This window comes from Crinia signifera, chromosome 6, assembly GCF_055691185.1.
Source record: "Crinia signifera chromosome 6, ASM5569118v1, whole genome shotgun sequence".
Lineage (NCBI taxonomy): Eukaryota > Metazoa > Chordata > Amphibia > Anura > Myobatrachidae > Crinia > Crinia signifera.
The window spans coordinates 14,712,694-14,740,374 of NC_139222.1; the positions used below are offsets into that span (position 1 = coordinate 14,712,694).

At 44.9% G+C, this 27,681-nt stretch overlaps 1 protein-coding gene across 1 annotated transcript in view; it reads left to right on the forward strand.

Annotated features, from left to right (window-relative positions):
* The window catches only part of LOC146010037 (uncharacterized), a 34,273-nt gene extending 18,035 nt beyond the window's left edge, over positions 1-16,238 (forward strand). The window contains exon 5 of the mRNA XM_083150866.1: positions 11,508-16,238. Coding sequence (XP_083006992.1) covers positions 11,508-13,249 — 1,742 coding nt within the window. The 3' untranslated portion in view covers positions 13,250-16,238. The remainder of the gene's footprint in view (positions 1-11,507) is intronic.
* The last annotated feature ends 11,443 nt before the right edge of the window (positions 16,239-27,681 follow it).

Sequence of the window (27,681 nt, forward strand, 5' to 3'; positions counted from 1 at the left end):
GAGATGCAGGGTGGGGGAGGGTTGGGTGGTTTGAGATTAGGTATGTCACAGTTGGGGATAGACATGCAGGGTGGGGGAGGGTTGGGTGGTTTGGGATTAGGTATGTCACTGTTGGGGATAGACATGCAGGGTGGGGTGGTTTGGGATTAGGTATGTCACAGTTGGGGATAGACATGCAGGGTGGGGGAGGGTGGGGTGGTTTGGGATTAGGTATGTCACAGTTGTGGTAAACATGCAGGATGGGGGAGTGTTGGGTGGTTTGGGATTAGGTATGTCACAGTTGGGGATAGACACGCAGGGTGGGGGAGGGTTGGGTGGTTTGGGATTAGGTATGTCACAGTTGGGGATAGACATGCAGGGTGGGGGAGGGTTGGGTGGTTTGGGATTAGGTATGTCACAGTTGGGGATAGACATGCAGGGTGGGGGAGGGTTGGGTGGTTTGGGATTAGGTATGTCACAGTTGGGGGTAGCCATGGAGGGTTGGGTGGTTTGGGATTAGGTATGGCACAGTTGGGGATAGACATGCAGGGTGGGGGTCGGTTGGGTGTTTTGGGATTCGGTATGTCACAGTTGGGGGTAGACATGCAGGGTGGGGGAGGGTTGGGTGGTTTGGGATTAGGTATGTCACAGTTGTGGTAAACATGCAGGATGGGGGAGTGTTGGGTGGTTTGGGATTAGGTATGTCACAGTAGGGGATAGACATGCAGGGTGGGGGAGGGTTGGGTGGTTTGGGATTAGGTATGTCACAGTTGTGGGGGATGGTTGGGTGATTTGGGATTAGGTATGTCACAGTTGGGGATAGACATGCAGGGTGGGGGAGGGTTGGGTGGTTTGGGATTAGGTATGTCACAGTTGGGGATAGACATGCAGGGTGGGGAAGGTTGGGTGATTTGGGATTAGGTATGTCACAGTTGGGGATAGACATGCAGGGTGGGGGAGGGTTGGGTGGTTTGGGATTAGGTTTTTCACAGTTGGGGATAGACATGCAGGGTGGGGGAGGGTTGAGTGGTTTGGGATTAGGTATGTCACAGTTAGGGATAGACGTGCAGGGTGGGGGAGGTTTGGGATTAGGTATGTCACAGTTGGGGATAGACATGCAGGGCGGGGGAGGGTTGGGTGGTTTGGGATAAGGTATGTCACAGTTGTGGTAGACATGCAGGGTGGGGGAGGGTTGGGTGGTTTGGGATTAGGTATATCACAGTTGGGGATAGACATGCAGGGTGGGGGAGGGTTGGGTGGTTTGGGATTAGGTATGTCACAGTTGGGGATAGACATGCAGGCTGGGGAGGGTTGGGTGGTTTGAGATTAGGTATGTCACAGTTGGGGATAGACATGCAGGGTGGGGGAGGGTTGGGTGGTTTGGGATTAGGTATGTCACAGTTGGGGATAGACATGCAGGGTGGTGGGAGGGTTGGGTGGTTTGGGATTAGGTATGTCACAGTGGGGGATAGACATGCAGGGTGGGGGAGTGTTGGGTGGTTTGGGATTAGGTATGTCACAGTTGGGGATAGACATGCAGGGTGGGGGAGGGTTGGGTGGTTTGGGATTAGGTATGTCACAGTGGGGGATAGACATGCAGGGTGGGGAAGTGTTGGGTGGTTTGGGATTAGGTATGTCACAGTTGGGGATAGACATGCAGGGTGGGGGAGGGTTGGGTGGTTTGGGATTAGGTATGTCACAGTTGGGGATAGAGATGCAGGGTGGGGGAGGGTTGGGTGGTTTGGGATTAGGTATGTCACAGTTGGGGATAGACATGCAGGGTGGGGGAGGGTTGGGTGGTTTGGGATTAGGTATGTCACTGTTGGGGATAGACATGCAGGGTGGGGTGGTTTGGGATTAGGTATGTCACAGTTGGGGATAGACATGCAGGGTGGGGGAGGGTGGGGTGGTTTGGGATTAGGTATGTCACAGTTGGGGATAGACACGCAGGGTGGGGTAGGGTTGGGTGGTTTGGGATTAGGTATGTCACAGTTGGGGATAGACATGCAGGGTGGGGGAGGGTTGGGTGGTTTGGGATTAGGTATGTCACAGTTGGGGATAGACATGCAGGGTGGGGGAGGGTTGGGTGGTTTGGGATTAGGTATGTCACAGTTGGGGGTAGCCATGGAGGGTTGGGTGGTTTGGGATTAGGTATGGCACAGTTGGGGATAGACATGCAGGGTGGGGGTCAGTTGGGTGTTTTGGGATTCGGTATGTCACAGTTGGGGGTAGACATGCAGGGTGGGGGAGGGTTGGGTGGTTTGGGATTAGGTATGTCACAGTTGTGGTAAACATGCAGGATGGGGGAGTGTTGGGTGGTTTGGGATTAGGTATGTCACAGTGGGGGATAGACATGCAGGGTGGGGGAGGGTTGGGTGGTTTGGGATTAGGTATGTCACAGTTGTGGGGGATGGTTGGGTGGTTTGGGATTAGGTATGTCACAGTTGGGGATAGATATGCAGGGTGGGGGAGGGTTGGGTGGTTTGGGATTAGGTATGTCACAGTTGGGGATAGACATGCAGGCTGGGGGAGGGTTGGGTGGTTTGGGATTAGGTATGGCACAGTTGGGGATAGACATGCAGGGTGGGGGAGGGTTGGGTGGTTTGGGATTAGGTATGTCACAGTTGGGGATAGACATGCAGGGTGGGGGAGGGTTGGGTGGTTTGGGATTAGGTATGGCACAGTTGGGGATAGACATGCAGGGTGGGGGTGGGTTGGGTGTTTTGGGGTTAGGTAGGTCACAGTTGGGGGTAGCCATGCAGATTTGGGTAGTGTGGGATTAGGTTCCACCCCAATCTGTATCATTATATAAATACAGGACCCCATAGGGAGCAGTTGGAGAAAGCGAACAGTCCCTGTTATGAAACTGTAACAAAGTGACACAAAAGTATAAGTAACAACAGGTAAATAACCCAGAACAGTGAAGGATGAACAAAAATAGATCTTTTATTTCTCCAAAAGATAAATATACATGAGGCTGATGCAATACGGACGGAGAAGAAAATAGGATAACAAACAAAGCACCCAGAGGGGTGTATAACAGGATCTCACAATTATTACACGCAGCATAAAGTATAGACATTAAAACACTTTAATCACAATTTTATCTACAATTTCTAAACTTTTTTGCACCTTCTTTATCTTTTCATGATGTTTAACTTACATCGTTATAAAAAAAAAAATTCTCCAAATAAAGGTCACATTTTAATATACGATATAATCAGTAGAACAAGTTACACCGTATCATTTCCAGAGTGCACCCGAAATATCTCTGTCCACTTCTTTTTCCTCTACGAATTTAATGTCTACATATAACTATGCTACAAGCCTGGTAACTGGTTACATTGCCCAATTACCAACCAAAGTATGGAAGATCTACATCTTGTGGTCTGCACAGAGACCGGTTCATACATCCAAGTTTCGGGTCTCGGTTTTTGGCCTTTCTTCAGGGAGGTTTGGGCGCTGGTTTAAAACATTCATTCTTTAAAACTACACTTTTTTTTTTTTTTTATATATTCTTTATTTAAATTTTTCAAGGGAATTAAAGACAGTACACATCATTTTGACATCTTGATACATACAAATAGCAAGGCGTGGCATCTTACATTCAAACAGTATAACAGCGCATAAGAGTGATGTAATGCATCTCTAACAAACAATAAAATTGGTAGTGGAACTGAAAAACACCTTCTCTGAATTCTTCTAACTAATACGAAGAAATTGTGCTGGATAGTGGGAAGCTCCTTGTGTTGTATCATCAGGAACGCTGGTACATATGTGACAGAGGGGGTATGAGAGAGAGGAAAGGTTAGGGGGGGGGGGGTAAGCAGGAAGGGATATAATCTTACGAATATGCAAATATGTTAGTTATGTCTGGGGTTTTCAGCTACTTTGGATTGTGCGGCCGAGTTACGCACTTTGTTAGGGCGCTGCTTGGTCCCGGGGTATATAGCTTCTATATGTGTCTGAGGATTTAAAATTAATCCAGGCTAACCAGGTGGCTTGATAGTCGGAATACTTTTCCAGTGCTGAATAATATATGTCTTCCATGGACCTATAGAATTCTATCCTCTGAAACCATTCCCAAATCCCCGGGGGGGTCTGCAGACCTCCAATGAACTGGCACTATTGCTCTCGCTGCATTTTTAAGGTGTTTAAGTAGGGATCGTTTGTATTTTGCTATAGGAGTGGTGCTGTGGGATAGCAACCAGAAATCAATGTTGTCGGGGGCCGGAAACCCTAGTATTTCTGAGGAAAGTTGGATGACCTTGGACCAGAAGACCGCAATCCGAGGGCAATCCCACCAAATGTGTATTAGTGTACCCCTGTCGTTATCACAGCGCCAGCAAAGGGGGGAGACTGAGGGGAAGATCTTATGCAGTAGAGGTGGGCAACGATACCACCTGGTGAATAGCTTAAACTGCGTTTCCACCACCTCCAAACTCGTGGAGCAGCGGGCCATGGTCTTGCAGTGTTTGGACCAATTTATTGTTATCCCCCGGGGGGAGAGGTCAGAGTCCCATGCCGCATAAAATGAGGGAGCTTCACTGGTATGACTGTGAAGGACAATCTTATAGATTGTTGAGAAACCAGTGATCTGATGCAGGTAATTTGTTAGCTGCTCTAAGCTCGCTGAAGGATGTGAGATGTCCCATTGACACTAGATTCGCTATTCTGGTCAGCCCAGCCGTTCGCCATCTAGTGGCTATGGCCCCAGTTCTTCCTGGTGTGAATTCTGGGTTATTTAGAAAGGGGAGTAGTAGGGAATCTTTCGAGGAGAGACCTAATTTATATCTCATAGTTCTCCACAGCGTCAATGTGGGTCCCACCGTTGGATGTGTGGAACGTGCAACGCTCGGGAGCCATGGGGCGGTTTGTAGGCATAGTCCCGAGGAGTGACCCTCCAGGTCAACCCATTGTTTCCCGGACGTTTACGCCCGTGTCCAGTCTAAAATTCTGTGAAGGGCCGTGACTTGGTGGTATGCTGAAATCATTGGGAGTTGTTGGCCTCCCTGGGATCTCCTACGAAACAGGTAGCTATGTTTAAATCTGGGTTTCTTGCCCCCCCATACGAAGCTGCTGATCGCTCTTTGGGCTTCTACTAGGAACTGCGGCGGGAGTTTTAAGGGGATGGTCTGGAATAAATATAAGAGCCTAGGTAATATGTTCATTTTAACTATATTTATTCGGCCTAGCCAAGAGAACTTCTGCGTCGACCATTGCACCATTTCTCTCCACAAGTTCTGTAGTAAGGGGATGTGGTTAAGAGTTACAGTATTTTGCAGTGAGGAGGGGATGGATATGCCTAGGTACTTAATGTGTGTCGGGTGCCATGAAAAGGGGAATGTGGGTCTTAGTGAGGAGGCTAGGGTGGCGGGGAGAGAGACATTCAAGGCCATGGACTTGGTATAATTTATCTTGAAGTTTGTAAGTGAGCCAAAGCGCGAGAATTCTTTCATAAGGTTGGGTAGAGAGACTGTGGGGTTTGTGATCACCGCTAGGAGATCGTCAGCGAACAATGCTAGTCTATGATTAGTATTGCCCACTGTCAGCCCATCGATGTCAGGGTTCGACCTAATGGCTCTAGCCAGAGCTTCCATACATAGTACGAATATTAGAGGGGACAGCGGGCACCCCTGTTTGGTGCCATTTGATATGGTTATCGGACCAGACAGCAGGCCATTGACTCTCACCTGTGCGGAAGGTGCCCGGTATAGTGCAAGAATCTTTTGTAAAAACATGTCGCCTATGCCCATGCGTCGTAGGATTGCCTCCATGAATACCCAGTCTACTCGGTCAAACGCTTTTTCTGCATCCGTGGAGAGGAGCATAGTAGGGGTCTTGGTTAACTGGGCGTGTGCAATCAGGTCGATGACTCTGATAGTGTTGTCCCTCGCCTCTCTCCCCCGGACAAAGCCTACCTGGTCTGGGTGAATCACCTTTGGCATCAAGGGGGCCAGCCGATTGGATAATAGTTTTGCATATAATTTGACGTCCACATTTAACAGTGATATGGGTCGATAGCTGGATGGTAGGGTCGGGTCTTTGCCATCTTTTGGGAGGACAGTTATATGGGCACCCAGGGATTGTGGGGAGAATGGGGAGGCCTGAGAGCATTTCAGGCGTGTAGCAGGAGAGGTAGGAGTTTATCCTGGAATGCCTTGTAGTATGTTACCGTGAAGCCATCCGGCCCCGGGCTTTTGCCAGATGGGGATGTCTTCAATACATTTAGTAATTCTGGCTCTGTGAAAGGGTCGTTTAGTGCGGATGTAATATCCGTAGGGAGGATGGGGAAATGTATCTCCTCTAAGTATTTCTTCACCTCGTGTTCATGGGTTAAGGGGTCACAGGAGGGGTTGCTTGATGTCAGGTTATAAAGGGACGTGTAATAGCCGTGGAAAATTTCCGCCATTTTGGTATCGGATGCATGTAGGATACCAGCCGGATCCTTCATCTCTTTGATATAGGTCTGGGATCTTTGGGCCCTTAGGGCTCTGGCAAGTAGCTTACCAGGCTTATTTCCCCATCTATGATATTTATGGCGGCAGCATCGGAACGCTCTACGGGTGCCTTCGTTGAGTAGGCTGTTTAGAGCAGACCTTGCCTCCTGTAGTTCCACTAAGATTTCAGGGGTCAGGGAGGATTTGTGTATTAATTCCAAGTTCTTAATTTTGTCAAGTAGGGCCTCCCTGCATTCTGTCTTTTTCCTTTTCAAACGGGAGCCTAGTTGGATGCATTTGCCCCTAATTACGCACTTGTGTGCTTCCCATAAAGATACTGGTGACATATCATCTATATTATTGTGGGTTATGTAATCATCAATGGTTTCTGCTATCTGGGTCCGACAAGCGAATGGGTGGGTGGTCAAGGGATAGGCTAAGAACCACAGGGGAGTGATCCGAGCTCGCTATCTGTCCTATTGAGGCTTCGACTACGAGGTCAAGGGATTTATGGTCAACGCAGAGATAATCTATACGGGAGTAAGAGTTATGTGGGTGTGAATAAAAAGTGTAGTCCCTTTCAGTGGGGTGGGCTAACCGCCAAGTATCTATCAGCTGGAAGTCATGTAACAGGGCTTTGAATCTTCTAGTGTCCCTTAGTGAGGCTCTATTAGGTGTGCCTGTGGTGTCCATTTCTGGTTCTATGACCCAATTAAAGTCACCTCCCACCACTAACACCCCCTCCAGGCCATCTTCTATCTGCTCTAGAGCTTCTCTGAGGAAGCGAATTTGGCCTTTATTGGGAAGGTATAGGTTAACAAATGTAAATGTCTGATGAGCAATGGTCACCTTAACCATCAACCCTCTACCGTCGCCTATCGGGGTCTCTACTACTGCGGACAAACTAACATTTTTAGCGAATAGAATTGCTACTCCCTTGGATTTGGTCTCTGAGAAGTCGTTGAAATAACCCACTGGAAAGTGTTTGGAGGACAATCTCGGAGCTGAACCCTTTCTAAAATGGGTCTCCTGTAGGAAGACTACATCTGCCCTGTCTGTGTGCATCATGTGAAGAATCTTAGATCTCTTCTCTGGTATGTTAAGGCCTTTCACGTTAAGGGAGATCACTTTTAGATTAGCCATTCATTAATAGTAGAGTCAGTAACATCTTATAGTGCCGCATCCTGCTGATTAGGTACAGGTGGGGGGAGGGGGAAGCAGGGTGAACACATGTGGGAAGAGGGATGAGGGAGGGGGTACATAACATATAATGTTGAAAATACGTATTGTTAATGAAACAGGTAGTCTCTGCGTCTATAGACCCGGGGAACCTGAAAAGGCCCATAGTCTACAATTTTACAGCAGAGCAGTGGGGGTAGAAGGGGACCAGAGTAAGCTACCTTTCAAACATATAAATAGGCAGTAGTAAAGTGGTGCTAAACTGCACTCACCTGAGACATTAAGAGTTCGGGCACTATGAGGTGGTACCTTTTTAACAAACAAACATATTCCAGGACCATTTGATTCTAACTTTAACTGGGGTTGTCTTAAGAGAGGCGACTACTAACGTAAAGAAACAGTGTGTTACACATGACTACTGTAATAAAGAGGCAAAATATCTAATATTCACGTGTCAGGAGTAGCGGTAACTGGTCGCTTCGGCTGTTGGTGTCGATGTTGACCCTCCCCTCCAGAGGCTGGGCCACCAGAGGTGGTTGCCCGTTGTCTCTTGTCGGAACCTTGAACAGTCTTCCATCGCTCTCTGCGGGGCAGGGGCGGAACGGAAAGTTCAGAGGGGTCCAGCCAGTTGGGTGGAGTCGGAGGAGGTATTCCCAATGCTCTGCAGAAGTCTTCAATATCTGCTGGGTCATGGAGGGATAGTAGCGATCCTTTGTGATTCACCTGGATACTTATTGGAAAGCCCCAGCGGAATTTGATCTCCCGTCTTTTAAGTTCATCTGTGAGAGGCCGGAGCAGGCGTCTTTGTTGTAAGGTAGACCATGATAGGTCCTGGAAGATTTGGAGCTTGTGGCCCTCGAAGTCCACGTCTGGGTTGCGTCTAGCCACTCTAAGAATCTCCTCCTTTTCTTGAAAATAATGTAGCCTGCAGATCACGTCACGTGGTTTTTCTGTCGGGGTTCCTTTTGGTTGTAAGGCCCTGTGTGCTCTATCGAATAGTATCTGGTAGTTAGGATCAGATCCTAGAAGACCATTAAACACTTTAGTGAGAGCAGGTTCTATGGATTGGGGTGCAACATCCTCAGGGAGGCCTCTTATTGTTCCTTCTCCCCCGATTGTCCATATCATCAAGCCTGCGGCTCATTTCCACTAATGAGCGGGATTGGCGTGAGACCAGATCATGGAGGTCGGAGAATTTCGAGTCCACCTCTTCACTTTGTTCTTCCAACATAACCACTCTGTTCGCAATCTGTTTGATATCGGTTTTGATAGCGGAGATGTGGGTTTGCATGGACTCTTCTAGCCTCTTTTCCGTGGTCAGTAGGTCTTGCTGCATTTCCTGGCGTGTCGGCAATGACTGCAATTTGGCAAGGATGGCCGTCATGTCTGGAGCCCCTCCAGCGGCTTTTGACTTTTGAGAAGGGGAGTTCGCCGCCATGGGGCCTTTTATGTTTTCAGCAAGATGAGAGGGGGGTGGCGGGGCTGAAGAGGCCGATTCAGATGCAGGGGTGCCAAACAGGGAGTGGAATGCGGCCACTTGAGATGATTTAGCAGAGGTGGACACCAATGATCGAGAGCGGCGGCGTTTAGTCATGTGATCGCGAATGTGGTGTGTCCATCGGTGGTGCGTCTCGGGCGACGCAGTATGTAGTAGGCAGCTTAGCACATAGTCCCCTCAACGAGGCCCGGTCACGACATCACATGTCAGAGTGTGGCTTAGACACATCTGGATTGATGTGCATGCTTAGTGATTTGAGCTCTCCTTTAATGTCCCAGAGCTTACATCAGGGTATCTGGCCCCTATAGCTTGGTCCTCAGGGTCCCCCCAGGCCAATGTAGCTGGGGAAGGGGGTTATGGGCAGCAGATAATGTGTATATGTAACTTGGCTGCTGTGGGTGAGATGCCCAGCCCCTCTTATTGAATGGCTGGGGGGTACACTAGGCAGTGTGTTGTGACCTGTTGGTCCTTGTGCTTGTTGTGCAGCAGCTCACACCTTCCTATTTATTGCACAATGTATGTGATGCTGTATTGATGGATGGAGATACTTGTAATTATCTCTCCTCCTCAGCCTAGGCAGGTGCTTGAGACAGAGCAGCTAGTCTATCGGTGCAGCGACAGGGGTAGCAGCTCACTGATGCTGGCACTTATTAGATGCGGATCCAAGATGGCCGCCGCAGCATACAGCAGAGGGAGACTCTGTGTAAAGTCTCCTCCGCTGGTGCCTCTGAGCGGCGCGATCGTGCTGGTGGTAACAGGGGGAGGCAGGGGTGCCCACAGCCTACCTCCCACGGCGGGGGCCGCTCGTCTGGAGGCTCCGGTAGCCTCGTTCCGTCGCGCGGGGGGGTATGGAGCTCCACCGCCGGGTCTCCCCGTCACTTGAGGCCGCGGCTTCAGGAGGGGACAGGGCCGCAACCCGCAGAGGGATTTCTCCCCCTCCCGGCTCCGCAGCACCTACAGCCCCGGATCGGAGGACAGGTATGACACTGGCACTGTCCTGGGAGGTTAGCTCGGGCACCAGAGGCAGGGAAATGCTATAAGGGGCCACGAACTCCAAAACTACACATTTTGGCCCTATCAGTTTTGTACCGAAGATGTCTGTCCCTTCTTCCAAAGGGCTGAACCTTTTTTACAGAGTGGGGTGCGTGTTCAACCACTGTATCGTCTGCCGGTGGCGCCATGGGATCTTTCTCTGGTCCTATCTATTCATAAACAGATTCCTTTTGACACTTGTAAATTCAGAAGAACCTTTATTGGTTGGACACTGGTCTCCCTTATGGCTATTGCCCTATCACACGTGTTGTTGACTTAGGGGTTTTCTCTTGCAAGCTGCCTTTTCTCGTTTTCCATGACCATAGAGCAGTTTCCTGCTCTGGTCCTAAGTTCGGCTTTTCACTTAAACCAGGAACTTGTCTTTCTGGCTTTTCCTCCTTTGGCCTTTTCCTGAGATGATCTGGCTCTACTAGACGTAGTCTGAGTTCTGTGGATTTACTTGGACAGGTCTTCTTCTTCTGTTCTGTCCGCAGCACGGTATCATTGCTGGCTACAAAGTAGACCATTGTGCATTGAATCTACTTCACCATCTCTTGAGACTATTTTAGTGCAGGGTGACTGGCTCCTGATTGGGTGTCTACACATTCTACTGGGCAGTGCAGAGCTTCCTACAGAAGAGGTCTGTTGTGCCGCTACCTGGTCCTGTGTCCACATGTTTACTAGTTTTTAGCGTTTCCATGTGTCTGCCTCAGGTGGTGACCATTTTGGCCGCACAGTCCCGGGGTCACAGGGGGAGGTGATTAGATTTAAACTTCTGTAACTTTAAATACCATTCTCCAAATCCCATCCATATGTACACATATTTAAGTCAACAGATCAACAAACTTTAAAGATGAGAATGAATCCTGGTCTTGTCTATAACATAGATTGGGGACACTATGGGTGAAATGTAATGGGATGAGAGATCCAGAAAGTGAGAGATTTGGTAAGAAATCTCCATATTTGTTTTTTAAAGCGGCAATCCTTTACACGGCAAAACAAGTTTGATTTTGAAGTGTAGATGATTATAGGTACATGAAGTCTTCCCTGCATTTAATTAGGATTTACCATGGGTGCAGGTCAGTGTTTGGGTGGACATTGGGGTTGGACATCACTGATAACGAGGCTTCCAGTCCTGTGACAATGGCAGGGAAATGTTACTGGCCAATGGCTGCTGTTCTGTTGGTGATGTCAGTGACTGGGTGGTTGCATTGTGCATTATTAAGGCGGGTCTGTTCTAGGTGATTTATTTTCTCTTTTCGCCAACAGTCAGATTTCCTGTAAGTACATTTAGAATTGTAATGAAGTGTTTAGAAATGACTGATACAATGACAATCTGCTCCTCAGTGTAAGTTTTATTTCCATACAATTTATTTCAGTCTCGGCAGATGAAGACAGATGGAAGCATATCGTGATGGGAGATCAAATTTTGTTTTCAGACATTAAAGTAGAAGATAACATCATACGAGATTCTCCAGGAGAAAACACCATTATCTCAGATATACATCCAGTGCTTCATAATGCAAATTCATCATCTGATCCTTCATCTCAAGGGGACTCTACTCTAAATAACTCTGCGATTGTTACACATAGTACAGGTCATACAGCTGATACAGGCTTTCCATGTTCTGAGTGTGGGAAATGTTTTAAACGTAAATCATATCTTATTAGACATCAGAGAAGTCACACAGGTGAGAAACCATTCCCATGTCCTGAGTGCGGAAAATGTTTTACACAGACATCAGCTCTTAATATACATCAGAGACGGCACACAGGTGAGAAACCATTTCCATGTTCTGAGTGTGGAAAATGTTTTATTTGTAAATCAGATCTTGCTATTCATCAGAGAAGTCACACAGATGAGAAAACATTTCCATGTTCTGAGTGTGAAAAATGTTTTAAACAGAAATCAAAGCTTATTATGCATCAGAGACGTCACAGAGGTGAGAAACCATTTCTATGTTCTGAGTGTGGGAAATGTTTTTCTTACAAATCAGCTCTTGTTATTCATCAGAGAAGTCACACAGGTGAGAAACCATTCCTATGTTTTGAGTGTGGAAAATGGTTTAAACAGAAATTAGGTCTTGTTATTCATCAGAGAAGTCACACAGGTGAGAAACAATTTCCATGTTCTGAGTGTGGGAAATGTTTTACACGGAAATCACATCTCAATATACATCAGAAAAGTCACACAGGCAAAGAACTATTTTCATGTTCTGAGTGTGGGAAATGGTTTTCTTACAAATCAGTTCTTATTATTCATCAGAGAAGTCACACAGGTGAGAAACCATTTCCATGTTCTGTGTGTGGAAAATGGTTTAAACAGAAATTAGGTCTTGTTATTCATCAGAGAAGTCACACAGGTGAGAAACCATTTCCATGTTCTGAGTGTGGAAAATGTTTTAAACAGAAATCACAACTCAATACACATCAGAAAAGTCACACAGGCGAGGAACTATTTCCATGTTCTGAGTGTGGAAAATGTTTTAAACAGAAAGTAATTCTTGTTAAACACCAGAGAACTCACACAGATGAGAAACCATTCCTATGTTCTGAGTGTGGAAAATGGTTTAAACAGAAATTATGTCTGGTTATTCATCAGAGAATTCACACAGGTGAGAAACCATTTCTATGTTCTGAGTGTGGGAGATGTTTTAAACAGAAATCACATCTCATTATACATCAGAGAAGTCACACAGGCGAGGAACTATTTCCATGTTCTGAGTGTGGGAAATGTTTTTCTTCCAAATCAGCTCTTGTTAATCATCAGAGAAGTCACACAGGTGAGAAACCATTTCCATGTTCTGAGTGTGGAAAATGTTTTACAGAGAAATCAAATCTTGTTAAACATATGAGAACTCACACCGGTGAAAAACCATTCCCATGTTCTGAGTGTGGGAAATGCTTTAAACATAAATTCTGTCTTATTATTCATCAGAGACGTCACACAGGTGAGAAACCATTCTCATGCTCTGAGTGTGGGAAATGTTTTAAACAGAAATCAAATCTTGTTATACATCAGAGAAATCACACAGGCGAGAAACATTTTAAATGTTCTGAGTGTGGGAAATGTTTTTCATGGAAATACCAACTTATTACACATCAGAAAAGTCACAGGTGAGAAAACCTTTATATGCAATCCTCCACCGCTATACCGTTTTTTTTCGACAGCATTGAAAAGCGATCACAGCAGAACGAGCCCGACTTTGAAAGCTGTCGTGCCTGATCTGCCGATAACGGCCGTGGATTATCACGATCCCGGCCGTAGATCGACAATCCACCGCAGATTTCGAGGACACGCCCCCTTTTCGCCAACCAGCAGGCGTGACATTGAATCCTGCCTGAAACTAGCCAGGATCACAGCTGTCGGGAGGGATAGACAGCTGTGATCCGGGATTGCATACCCCTCTGAGTGTGAAAAGTGCTTTTCACAGAAATCACAACTCATTACACATCAGAGAAGAGACACAGGTGATAACCCATTCCTGTTCTTCTGGTTCCAATGGCCTCATGCATGGCACTCCTACATCTGCCCCATTCACCTTTTACAAGACTTTACACCTCCTGTCACCACTCACCCTGACTGCCGCTACCAAGTACTTTGTGGCTATGCCAGGAGCCGCACACAGCCGGACTGTGAGGAACATGACCGTGACGCCAAGATGGTGCCAAGCACCACAGCCAATGTCTCATCTCACAGCCTACCTGCCTCAGAAGATGATCTTCTCCAAAGGGACTATCAGGTACCTGACAAGCAACCTGCCTCCCCCACTTCTGATCCATCCACAAGACCATTACCTGGCCCTACTACCCCTTTCACTTATGGTTATTTAATCATAGCAGTGAGGGCAACCATCAGTCCCCTCCTTAAAAAACATTGCTGAGGTCAATAAAAGGCACAACTGCAGCAACGTGGAGGCGAACATAGGGTGAGTGAGACGTTTGCTGAAGTGACTGAGATGAAACTGGTTACTAAAAGGCATACTAAGGGTGGTATTCAATGTGAGTGTCACGGCAGTCGAGCTTGCTCGACCATCGTGACCCAGTCTAGTTCTTGGTCAGCTCGACCGAGAACATGCAGGCGGGATTCAATGTCCGTCTGCCGGGGAGCGAGAAGGTGGGCGTGGCCGCGAGCTGCAGCCAGCAGCTCGTCACTTCCCCGCAGAACGAGCTCGACAGCTTGTGATGTCGGGCTTGTTCTGCCGAGATACCCTGCTCAATGCTGTAGAGGAAGACAGCATTAAATAGGGCCCGGTGAGCATCTCCCCGATGGTTAGAGACTTTGGAAATAGTTTATATGCAATAATGTGCGTCTCATTGGGCTCCCAGAAACAAGACGGGAATTTTATGATTCCATTAAGCTCACCTCACCACGATTATTGGATATCCAAGACTGGTGTCTTTACCATAAAAGGCCTTAGAGCGATCTATTAAGTGTTTGGCCCTGGTGGAACTCTAATGTTCTTTCAACAAATCCAGTTCAACTTTGGTTTGTCCAGTCAAAGTATGTTCCCAGTGATGCAATTATTTCATTATATTGTGTCCCTCCCAGCCCCCTCCCTTATCCAATCCCCTGCAGACCCTTTACATTCTATTATACTGTACATAAGTTCCCTGTGCATGAATTTAAAACAAAACTGGTGTACAATGAATTGCTGCATCCCCACAGAAATATGGTCACAGACACAGGGCCAATGGGTGACTGACTTCCTTTATTGCTCACACATGAAACTCTTTCAACATTATAACAGGACACTACGGGTATTAAGATCCTCGTTGTTGCAAGAAACACACTTCAAAACTTTATATTGAGCCTATGGGCCGTATTCATTGCTGATTGCTCGCCTTCACAGCTCGCGGGTATTCAACTGTCTCCATGCACACGCCATTTCCACCTCGCTCGGTTTTTGGAGCAAGGTGGAGACGGCGGGGGTTAAATGGTGAGGGTCGATTGTTTTCAATGATCCTCGACATTTAACCCCCTCACCGGCCGCCTTGAATATGGCCCCTATGTATCCCAGGTTCAGAGACGATACTTTGTCTCAGAGGAATCTGGAAGATGCCCAAAATGTGGCTTTTTCCTGGCCACATTCTACCACAATATGTGGACCTTTGGACACAATAAGGAATAAGGTTGTTTATTATGTTTCTTCAACATCTCATGTACATGTCTCCCAACACCTTACCCATTGTTGTTTGCAAATTTTGATGTGTGGAACCTATGTACCTTATCCCTTTTCTGACGATATTGGTGATTGCTGCAAGAAAATTGATTTTGAAACACTCTTCATCCCTTACCGCGCTATTGCAATTTTTGTTACGAACCATGGCCTATGACAAATATGCGCTACGCTGTTCCTTGGCTCCATCAACTTTCCAGAAGAGGTGGGGACCTCTAGAAGCAACTCAACTTCTACAGAACACGAATTGACTTGGACGCCACATGTTAAGAATTCTATGACACTTTTGTTTAGACATTGTTTACGTGTTTGATGCCTTTGTTGGAAGTGGTGTGACACTAACATGAAGAGATAGCACCCCTCCCCCTTTTCCTTCTATGATACCTCCTTTATACCTCATTTTAAGCTTATTACAAATTCTTCTATTATGGTGGTTTCTATACAGTACTTAAATTAGTCTGTTTTGCAACCCTTATGATGCACCACCTTTTTTTTTGTTGGCACCGCCATAAGTTTGAACTTATTGTATTGCATGATTTTTTGGGTTTTATTTCTTGATGTCATATTTGTCTCTGTGACTTGATTGTGTTTACTTATTTGTAATGTCTGAAACCCCAATAAATGTATCATTAGAAAAAAATAGAAAATGTTTTCCGTACATCATCAGAAAAGTCACATATGAGAAACCATATTCCAGTTGTGAATGTGGAAAATGTTTTATACAGAAGAAAGTTCTTTTTAGACATGAGGCAAAATACAAAACCTAAAAAGGTAGAAGAGACTTTTGTTAAGGTGCGATTTTGACTATGGCTGTTTTTGACTGATATTAAAAACGGTACTTTAATAATCCAGTGGATAATGTGGTAATTACACTGTAGGCGTTACCTTCTATACCAATCACTCGGTTACCCTTAGCAACCCTATACCTTACACGATATAGCAATTACGGCCCCGCTCACTCCAACCACGTGCAACTAGGACGCATGTGCGATTGAGACTCACACGGAGCTTTCACAGGAATTGTATATCAATATGGACAGTAATACACCAGCGATGCAATAACTATAAGGTAGATTAATTGGCAAAGGTCAATGCTGACGCTGCGTCTGAGATGCTGTTATACTTGTAAAGAAATAATGCAATCACACACTGGTTATAATAAGATCACGGCTCTGACCCCGTGTCTATATATATTTAAGTCCAAAGTGGACGCAGGTGATTAAAGGAAGACACACAATATAAACTATAAAAGGGTGCGATACAGCTTATACAAGAAAATACGGTATTACAAGAAGTATAAAAATGCAGGCACAGTTAACACATAAAACTAGCACGAATAAGGAATATCAATTACCGTCAAGAGGAAGCAGATACCACGACCGGATAAGAATCCCCCCCAAGCTCTTGGGATATGCGTTCTGGCTAGATCACATATATTTAACTCCGGGATCCCCGGCTTAGGCTTTTAAAGCAAAGGGGTGTGGGGTCAGACTGGATGATCATTGGGTACAAGAAAGGGGCTTGGGCAACTCTTCATTGGCTCTCAGCTTCACGGGGACATCTTCCGGTAAATGGGAATCTCATCAGACCATGCTTGAGTCTTTGTCCTTGAGGTTTAGGTGAAACTGAGAACCGGTATCAGCTGGAATTATACCCTTTGTTTCCTACGCACAGTGGCCCTTATTCAGATCTGATCGCAGTACAAATGTGTTCTCCAAATGGGCAAAACCATGTGCACTGCAGGGGGGGGGCAGATGTAACATGTGCAGAAAGTTAAATTTGGGTATGGTGTGTTGAAACCATAATCTATATTGCAGTGTAAATATAAAGCAGCCAGTGTTTACCCTGCACAGAAACAAAATAACTCACAAATCTAACTCATTCTGTACATAATACATCTGCCCCACCTGCAGTGCACATGGTTTTGCCCATTTTGAGAACAAATTTGTACTGTGATCAGATCTGAATAAAGGCCCAGTGATTCATTGTATAACACAGACTAGGTATCAGTAAGGTCATGTATAGTGATTGTTTCACCATACTGACCTTTGCGACTGTTGACAGCAATTGTGACAAATTACATAAAACAACATTGGGAGTTTATTCAGAGAGTTTCACGCAAACAGAGAAAGAAAAAAGGGAACATATCTTTAAAAATGAACCATTAATGTTTCCGACCCTGGTAGCTACGTTTAAGCTAATAAGACGCAAATGGTGTCATGGAATTGCGCAGAGGGCAGTCGTAATACCTTATTGGTGTAGAGCTGCAATTTGTACTTCCACGGTCCACCCTTTGACAGTCAAATAAAACTGTCCCATTTCACAATATCTGGAGACACATACAAATAATTCATAACTCTAATATATTGAATTACATAATTAAACATAAAAGGGGAATAAACCATTGTGTGCTATGTCCAATCCGGGATAAATGGGGAACACATTTACCTAACAATATATTCAGGGTGACAAGGGGAATAATGTACAGGGGTGTTTACATTTTTTACACAACACACACAGAGAAAGAAAGTATAATGTAGGTGCACTGGAAGTCCTTTTAATGTTACATAAAATATAACTTTTAATATTTTTGCATTAAAAATCGGTGAAATATTAAAACAATAGAAAGAAATAAAGAGCAGAAATAAGATTAAAATGTAGTGGCCGCTGCTCGACTCTATCTTTTATTTTCAGGTTTATAATATCCCTGTACGTTCCTAATATTGGCTGACAGTACTTGTAATTCTCCAATGTCTGTCACTTGGGCTCAATATGCCTCCCACAAAAGGGAAAGGTTTAAAGTGTATTATCAAGGTTCGTCGTAACACAGATATATCATTAGATTGTAAGTGATATTTCACTTGTATGATGTGGTTGTGGGTAAATATGGGGCAGTTTTATGGGAAGACGTCAGTCTTTCTGTGTGGGTGGGAGTCACACTATCGGGGTAATTGGACAGTGTGTACACCAGTCGTCCAATGTATGGTTACAATGATATTAGAGTCTATATATCATCCTATACATTATCATGTATATTAAGAGCACACGGTTTCGCCCAGCATAAAATATTTAGGACCGAGGATACAATGTTCCAATTATACCATATGTGACCTTGTTTAGGGTAGGGAATATTTAAGATTATCCGCCGCTTTTTACTGTTCGGCTTACACCCTCCTCAAAACAAAGTTTCCTGTTTATATCGGTCTCTGATTTCAACACTGTGCGTGAGTTAAGGGATATTTAAACATCAGCTACTTCTTAATTTATGAGCTGTTACCCCACTCCCACAGTGTTTGGAGGTGTTTGGATAGTGTCCCACCTTCAAATAGACTCTTATTGTGTTTAAAGCAGAAATTGCTGTTGAGCTAAGGGAAATAGATCTCAGCCTTATATATATAAGCTTTTACCCCACTCTAAACAGCTTCCTATTGTTTTATGGTTGCTCTTAATATTGGACGGTGTGTATGGAGGGCACCAATCTTCCAATCTCTGCTTTATTCAAAATTCAGAGATTCCTAGGTACAAGAACAGGTGCTTATATAATATTGGTGGCTTTATACATCAGTATGTTGTTTTTCAGAGTTTGACAAGTTATAACCACTTTATTATTGTAAGGCTATTAGTCCCGCATATAACATCTTTAGAGACTGCCGCAATTTATTTTGTGGCACCAGTCAGAAAAAGTTTCTCTTTTTTTATATTTTTTATTCTTTACCCTCTTAGTGCATTTCCCACATATTTCATATTTATTCCATTACATAGATGGAGGCTGTTAAGGGATAGAATAACGGCTTAGCCAAATATTTATGGGCTGCCTGAGATGGGGTTTAGTTAGATGTATATAGTAGCCGCTAATTAGTGCCGGCTTTCACCCCCGCAAAGCCCTAATGCTGTTGCTGTGCTATCCGCTATAGTGTCCCTGTCCGTTAAAACGGACATACAGCGGCTGTTAGAGTCCGCACTGAAGATATAGTGAGGCGGCTGTACTGATAGCTGTTCGCCCGTTATCACGATGTGAGCGGCTTGTGTTGAAGCAGCAGCCGGCTATCTGTTACAAGCTGTGCTTGTAATCGGCTGCGCTCCCACTTGCTGCCTGACCGTTTACCTCCACAAATAATTTTTACCACATTGCTACAAACATTATTATACATTTTAACACTTATTAGGAACATATTAGACAGAGGAGCTGCGGCCACTCGCTGCCAACGGCCGTTTCACCTAAGCTTCCTCAAGGCATTCTTGAGGAAGCTTAGGTGAAACGGCCGTTGGCAGCGAGTGGCCGCAGCTCCTCTGTCTAATATGTTCCTAAATAAGTGTTAAAATGTATAATAATGTTTGTAGCAATGTGGTAAAAATTATATGTGGAGGTAAACGGTCAGGCAGCAAGTGGGAGCGCAGCCGATTACAAGCACAGCTTGTAACAGATAGCCGGCTGCTGCTTCAACACAAGCCGCTCACATCGTGATAACGGGCGAACAGCTATCAGTACAGCCGCCTCACTATATCTTCAGTGCGGACTCTAACAGCCGCTGTATGTCCGTTTTAACGGACAGGGACACTATAGCGGATAGCACAGCAACAGCATTAGGGCTTTGCGGGGGTGAAAGCCGGCACTAATTAGCGGCTACTATATACATCTAACTAAACCCCATCTCAGGCAGCCCATAAATATTTGGCTAAGCCGTTATTCTATCCCTTAACAGCCTCCATCTATGTAATGGAATAAATATGAAATATGTGGGAAATGCACTAAGAGGGTAAAGAATAAAAAATATAAAAAAAGAGAAACTTTTTCTGACTGGTGCCACAAAATAAATTGCGGCAGTCTCTAAAGATGTTATATGCGGGACTAATAGCCTTACAATAATAAAGTGGTTATAACTTGTCAAACTCTGAAAAACAACATACTGATGTATAAAGCCACCAATATTATATAAGCACCTGTTCTTGTACCTAGGAATCTCTGAATTTTGAATAAAGCAGAGATTGGAAGATTGGTGCCCTCCATACACACCGTCCAATATTAAGAGCAACCATAAAACAATAGGAAGCTGTTTAGAGTGGGGTAAAAGCTTATATATATAAGGCTGAGATCTATTTCCCTTAGCTCAACAGCAATTTCTGCTTTAAACACAATAAGAGTCTATTTGAAGGTGGGACACTATCCAAACACCTCCAAACACTGTGGGAGTGGGGTAACAGCTCATAAATTAAGAAGTAGCTGATATTTAAATATCCCTTAACTCACGCACAGTGTTGAAATCAGAGACCGATATAAACAGGAAACTTTGTTTTGAGGAGGGTGTAAGCCGAACAGTAAAAAGCGGCGGATAATCTTAAATATTCCCTACCCTAAACAAGGTCACATATGGTATAATTGGAACATTGTATCCTCGGTCCTAAATATTTTATGCTGGGCGAAACCGTGTGCTCTTAATATACATGATAATGTATAGGATGATATATAGACTCTAATATCATTGTAACCATACATTGGACGACTGGTGTACACACTGTCCAATTACCCCGATAGTGTGACTCCCACCCACACAGAAAGACTGACGTCTTCCCATAAAACTGCCCCATATTTACCCACAACCACATCATACAAGTGAAATATCACTTACAATCTAATGATATATCTGTGTTACGACGAACCTTGATAATACACTTTAAACCTTTCCCTTTTGTGGGAGGCATATTGAGCCCAAGTGACAGACATTGGAGAATTACAAGTACTGTCAGCCAATATTAGGAACGTACAGGGATATTATAAACCTGAAAATAAAAGATAGAGTCGAGCAGCGGCCACTACATTTTAATCTTATTTCTGCTCTTTATTTCTTTCTATTGTTTTAATATTTCACCGATTTTTAATGCAAAAATATTAAAAGTTATATTTTATGTAACATTAAAAGGACTTCCAGTGCACCTACATTATACTTTCTTTCTCTGTGTGTGTTGTGTATAGATATACAAGTAGTAGGTAGCACCTCCAACTGTTAATACAAATAAGGATATTATTCCCATTAAATACCAGTTTTTGAGGAGATACGAAAGTCCCATTTATTTAAAAGACTGGTGCGGGTATCACCCTCCCCCCAGTGTTTACATTTTTTACATTTTCCAGATAGGGTGTATGTAAGGAGAAAGAAAGGCAGAGTCCTAGAGACACTATTGAGATAAAAACGAAAAGAAATAGATTTTTTTTTTAAAGGGAGGGGATATATAATAATTAGAGTAAGAGAACAAAGCAGACATACATTCCTAGGTATGGTATCCCTTACTGGATAACGGTTTCTATTTGGGAATTGTATTCAGGTCCTGGGTCTTCCGTTGCGTCACTTGTCCTTATACTCATTATTTCAGTGTGTCTCTTTCTATCCTGGGTTACCCACCGCATACATTTGAATAACAGGCCAAATAATATGATGACACCCCCAATGCAGAGCAATAATTTCCCTATGTTGGCTATGATTCCCTGGGCCCATTCTCCTAATCCAGAGAACCAGTGCATTGGGTTCAACCAGGAAGTCCATTTGCTAATCTGTTCTTCTATTTCCCCCAGGCATTATGTTGCTTCCTAAATTCCCATTTTAACTGGAGTATTTCATCCATTTGTGGTCAATGATCTCCTCAGGGTCTTCAGTGTTATTAGTTAGGTACGTGCAACATTTAACACCATATTGAGTGTCGAGGGTTAAACAATAACCTCCTGTCATTGCCGTTAGGTAATTTAATACCATTCTATACTGGACCAGCTCTCGTTTGTATGCCTGTAGCTCTTTTCCTGTGTATCAGAATGTGTCATCACATATTTCACTGTTATCTATTAGATTAGCCAAAGCTTGGATATACTAGAAATTTAGCACTCCCCTGGCAGTATGGGTGATATCTAATGCAAGGAGGATCTGATAGCCAAAGGTTTCGTGGACCAGATCTGAGGCCAGAGGTTCTTTCCTGACACTCAGATCTCTTCTATGGATCTGTTTGTAATGAATGTGAGTATAAGGAGAAGGTACTCCTGTGTGAATTTTTATCATGGAGTCATGGGTAAGGGTCGTAACTTCAGGCAACACTCAACCCAAATAACACAATCCAATGTGGTTCATTGAAAGCAATTTGTACGCCCGTCTGCCACAAATAAAATAAACATCATCTGGAAGGAAATGAGATACAGAGAATTTCATAACTTTATCACACAGTATCCACATGAACATTCCCATTCCCTCCTTCCCAACCCGACTAGTACATGTATATTACCCAGTGTATGTTTACTAAATTTTAAGGAGATTGATGTATATATGCAATATGGCATTTGCACTTTATAATTACATCTATATTATAGCACTGCCACTTTAAATTTCATTAAGCACTGTCACTTTAAGTGAGCATTATATTTATAGTTGCTATAGCAATAGGACATAGAAAATGCTAAATCGAATAAAAGTATGACATTTCTAATATATGTTATTTTTTCCATACACGTGTTTAATAACTGAAGAAATGAATCAAATCTAGGAACTCAAACTAATTTCTGATTGATGCGGGTCCTCTCCGTGGAGAAATACAATGCCCTGACACGGAGTAAAGCACAGCCCAGAAAGTCGTGCGTTCCAAGAGCCGGCTTGCATTCCACAGACCGGAACTGAAAGCTGACATCACTTCCGTATCCGCTAAACAACGCGGAAATCAAGAGGTTACCTTGCGGCGTGTACAAACTGGAAAATATGGAGAAATACTCCATTATAATGGACTCGTGTTTTGGGTTTATTACTACAGACGGCTCAAAGTATTTATGTGTATAATTTCCCGCATCCCTTCTACTGCACTTTTTTTTAACTATTGTTAATGAATTGTGTGTTTTATTTATAAAGAATGTCTATTTTATTGTAACAGTATCCGGAGGAATCCGGTCCAATTTTTATGTATTTTTAATGATGTCCTTGCTGCTGATGGCATCAAGAGTCTCCACACCTTGAAAAAGGACCATCAAAGGTCCGAAACGCGTTGGTGCTGTCTAGTCAGGGAACCAGCTGTGCAGACCTTCTCCTTGTCCTTCTTTTTTCCATCTGGAGGATTTCTCACCTACACTCAATGACCCGGGCGAGTGGTGGTGAGAGAAGAGAAGCACTGTATGGGAATCCCTGCTACAATTTTTAAACCCCTTTTTTATAATTGTATGTTTGGATGTTTTTTGGAATAAATTTACCTACACCTACCGAGTCGGAGTGTGGAATTATATCCAGGTGGCGAGGTGGGACCAAAAAAGATACCTTTGGATGAACATAGGGCTTTGTCCCAAGGTGAGCATCTATCTCCAAGGGGCTGTTGGAGTTGGGGGTACATAAGCTGAATGTAATTGAACCCAGACAAAGATACCTTTACAGGCACATAGGGCCTGTGTAACAGGTCAGTAGAAAGGAATCAGATTCAGTTTATTTGATCCTCCGATGTGTTGTTGAAATACTCACCAATTTCTCTTTTCTCCTCTCCTGTGAATGGAAATCTGGGAAGGAGCAGTACAATAATAGGAAGAGAAGCGAAGTATACACTTCGAGTAGACAGACAGCGCAACCTTGTCAAACCCCTTCTTTTTGTATCTGACTAGTTCATGTGTCTGGCTGCTGAACTTTGGCACAGTATTCCGTAGGTACTCTACCGGACATAACCTTCTTTTGTTTTACAGTAAAGATATATTTGTGATGTCTTCCACTTGTACAAATGTATAACAGTGTCTCCTGGTCAATGTACAGATAGGTACCTGGAGATACCAAATTTGGGGTCGATCCTCAACACCAGCGCTGATCTATAAACCACAGCTACAGTCCAAGTGGTAAAGATTCCGCCTCTTGAGTCTCCTGGTCCAGTCAAACACAGCCGCACCAACGCGTTTCGGACACCGAATGTGTCCTTTTTCAAGGAGTATGGCTGTGGCTGTATCCTCATCCCCTTTTATAGAAGGAAAAATCATTGAAATGCTGGTCACCGGATGCTGCTGCGTCTTCCGGTGACAGACATTTCACTTCCGGTCACGGACCCGCTGGAACGCATATCGCATTCCACTAGTAGTAGTACGTTTATTTATAAGGCGCCGCAAAGTGTCTGCAGCGCCGTACATAGCAAACAAAAAACAAATGACAAGGTAACGTACAGGGTGTGTTGAAAAAATACAGTATAAATAGGGGTATAGCTGGTAGAAGTAAAATCAGCATCAGTTCAGAAGTAGGTGTCAAAATTGTCGAGGAGACTGAAGATGAAGTAGAGGAAGGGAAGAACAGAACAGGAGCACAGGTGAGGTAAAGAGGTAGGGTGAGTACGTGAGGAAGGAGGACCCTACTCATAAGAGTTAACATACTAAAAATCGGTGGGTGGACGAATGAAAAACAATAGGATAAGTAGGAACGGATGGGAACGGAGGCAGGATAGGAGGATCAAAAGAGGTTAGGAGGAGGGATAGGCTAGTCGAAAAAAGTGGGTTTTGAGGGAGCGCTTGAAGGAGGTAAGGGAATCAGAAGGCCTGATGGGTGGCGGGAGGTTGTTCCAGTGCAGGGGGGCAGCGCGAGAGAAGTCTTGGACACGGGAGTGGGAGGAGGTGATTAGGTGAGAGGTTAGTCGGCGGTCAGCGATGGAGCGAAGAGGTCGGGAGGGAGTGTGGATAGAGATCAGTTAAGAGAGGTAAGGAGCGGTGGAGGAGGAGAGAGCCTTGTAGGTGGTGGTGAGGAGTTTAAAGAGAGCTCAGAAAGGAATGGGGAGCCAGTAAAGAGATAGACAGAGGGGGGAGGCGGAGGTAGAGCGGCGGGAGAGGAAGATGAGCCTAGCAGAAGCGTTAAGAATGGATTGGAGAGGTGCGAGGCGGGTGAGAGGTAGCCCAGAGAGAAGGATGTTGCAGTAGTCAAGGCGGGAGATGACAAGAGAGTGAATGAGAATTTTGGTTGCGTCAGTGGAGAGGAATGGTCTGATGCGTGAGATGTTACGTAGGTGAAAGCGGCAAGACTGTGAGAGAGCACGAATGTGGGGGGTGAAAGAGAGGGAGGAGTCAATGATGACATGAGGCAGCGCGTTTGGTCGGTGGAGGTGATCTCGGTTTCACCAATGCTGATGGAGATAGTGGGAGAAGAGGGGATGTTCGGGGGATGGAAGATTAGAAGTTCAGTTTTAGCCATGTTTAGTTTCAGGAAGCATTGGGTCATCCAGGCTGAGATGGCCGTGAGGCATTCGGAGAACTTGGACAGGAGTGATGGGGATAGGTTGGGGGAGGAGAGATAGATTAGGGTATCATCAGCATAAAGGTGGTAATAAAAACCATAGGAGCTGATGAGGGTGCCCAGAGAGGTGGTGTAGAGGGAGAAACATAGAAACATAGAATTTGACGGCAGATAAGAACCACTTGGCCCATCTAGTCTGCCCCTTTTTTAAACATGTTACCTCAAACCATATTTGATCCTTATTTTTTTGTAAGGATATCAATATGCCTATCCCAAGCATGTTTAAATTGTACTACTGTATTTGCCTCTACCACCTCTGATGGGAGGCTATTCCACTTATCTACTACTCTTTCTGTGAAGTAATTCTTCCTCAAATTTCCCCTGAATCTTCCTCCCTCTAGTGTCAGTGCATGTCCTCGTGTTCTGCTGCTCCTCTTCCTGTGAAGAATGTCTCCCACCTGTACCTTGTTAAAACCCTTGATATATTTGAAAGTTTCTATCATGTCCCCCCTTTCCCTTCTCTGCTCTAAAGTATACATATTAAGATCTTTTAGTCTTTCCTGGTACGTTTTGTGATGTAGGCCATGCACCATTTTAGTTGCCCTTCTTTGTACAGTCTCTAATGTATTTATATCCTTCTGGAGATATGGCCTCCAGAACTGAACACAATACTCTAGGTGAGGTCGTACCAATGACCTGTACAGTGGCATTATTACTTCTTTCAACTGCTGATACACCTCTCCCTATGCAACCAAGCATCTGACTTGCCTTCTTCATTGCTTTGTTACATTTCCTACCTGCCTTTAAGTCCCCTGAAATAGTGACACCTAGATCCCTCTCTTCCTCAGTAGTTTCCATTATAGTGCCATTTATACTATATTTAGTCTTTGGATTTTTGCAACCCAAGTGCATGATTTTGCATTTTTTGGCATTAAACTGTAGTTGCCATGCTCTTGACCATTCCTCTAATCTACCTAGATCATCAATCATTTGTTTTACCCCTCCTGGTGTGTCTACCCTGTTGCATACCTTTGTATCATCTGCAAAAAGGCACATTTTACCCTCAATTCCATTTGCAATATCACCAATAAAGATATTAAAAAGCACTGTACTGTACTGTCCAAGTACAGGGTGTTGAGCAGGAGAGGGTGGTCAACAGTGTCAAAGGCAGCCGACAGATCAAGCTGGATGAGGATAGAGAAGAGGCCTTTGGATTTACCCGATAGTAGATCGTTAGTGACTTTGGTCAGGGCAGTTTCAGTGGAATGTAAAGGGCGGAACCCAGATTGGAGGGGGTCTAGAATGGAGTTAGCAGTAAGGTGGCTTAGGAGACGATTATAGGTCAGACATTCTAGGAGCTTGGAGGCACAAGGGAGGAGGGAGATGGGCCTGTAGTTGGATGGAGAGTTGGGGTCCAGATTTGTTTTTTTGAGAATTGGGGAGACAAGAGCTTGTTTGAAGGAGGAAGGGAAGATCCCAGAGGGTAGGGAAAGATTAAAGAGGTGAGCCAGGTGAGAGCAGACTGACGGACTGAGACGATGGATAATATTGGAGGGGATAGGATCGAGCGGGCGGGTGGAGGGAGAAGCGGATTGAAGGACAGAGTGGACTTCAGCAGTAGTGGTGGGGTAAAATGAGGACAGGGGTTGGAAGGAGGGGAGTGGAGATGTAGGAGGGGAGGAGGGAGAGGGTGAGGTCATGGCAGCAGTGATGGCAGTCCTGAGAGAGGAGATTTTGGTTGAAAAGTAGGAAGCAAAATCAGTGGCTACGATGGAGGACGGAAGAGCTGGAGGAGGGGGGGGGGAGAGCAAGGAGTTGAAGGTGGCGAAGAGCCTGCTGGGATTGGATGATTGGGAAAGGATGAGGGACTTAAAGTAGGATTCCTTGGCCAGAGCAAGGGCAGAGCTGAAGGCGGAAAGAATGAATTTGAAATGGAGATAATCCGCAAGGGAGCGTGATTTCTTCCAGAAGCGCTCAGCAGTGCGAGAGCACTTTTTAGGAATCAGGTGATAGGCGAGTGCCACGGTTGGGGGTTGGAGCATCGAAGGGAGATAGAGGAGGGAGGGCAGGCAGAGTCCAATGCCGAAGATAGGGTGTCATTATAGAGGGAGACGGCGAGGTTCGGGCAGGACATGACGGCGATTGGGGCCAGAAGAAGACACAGC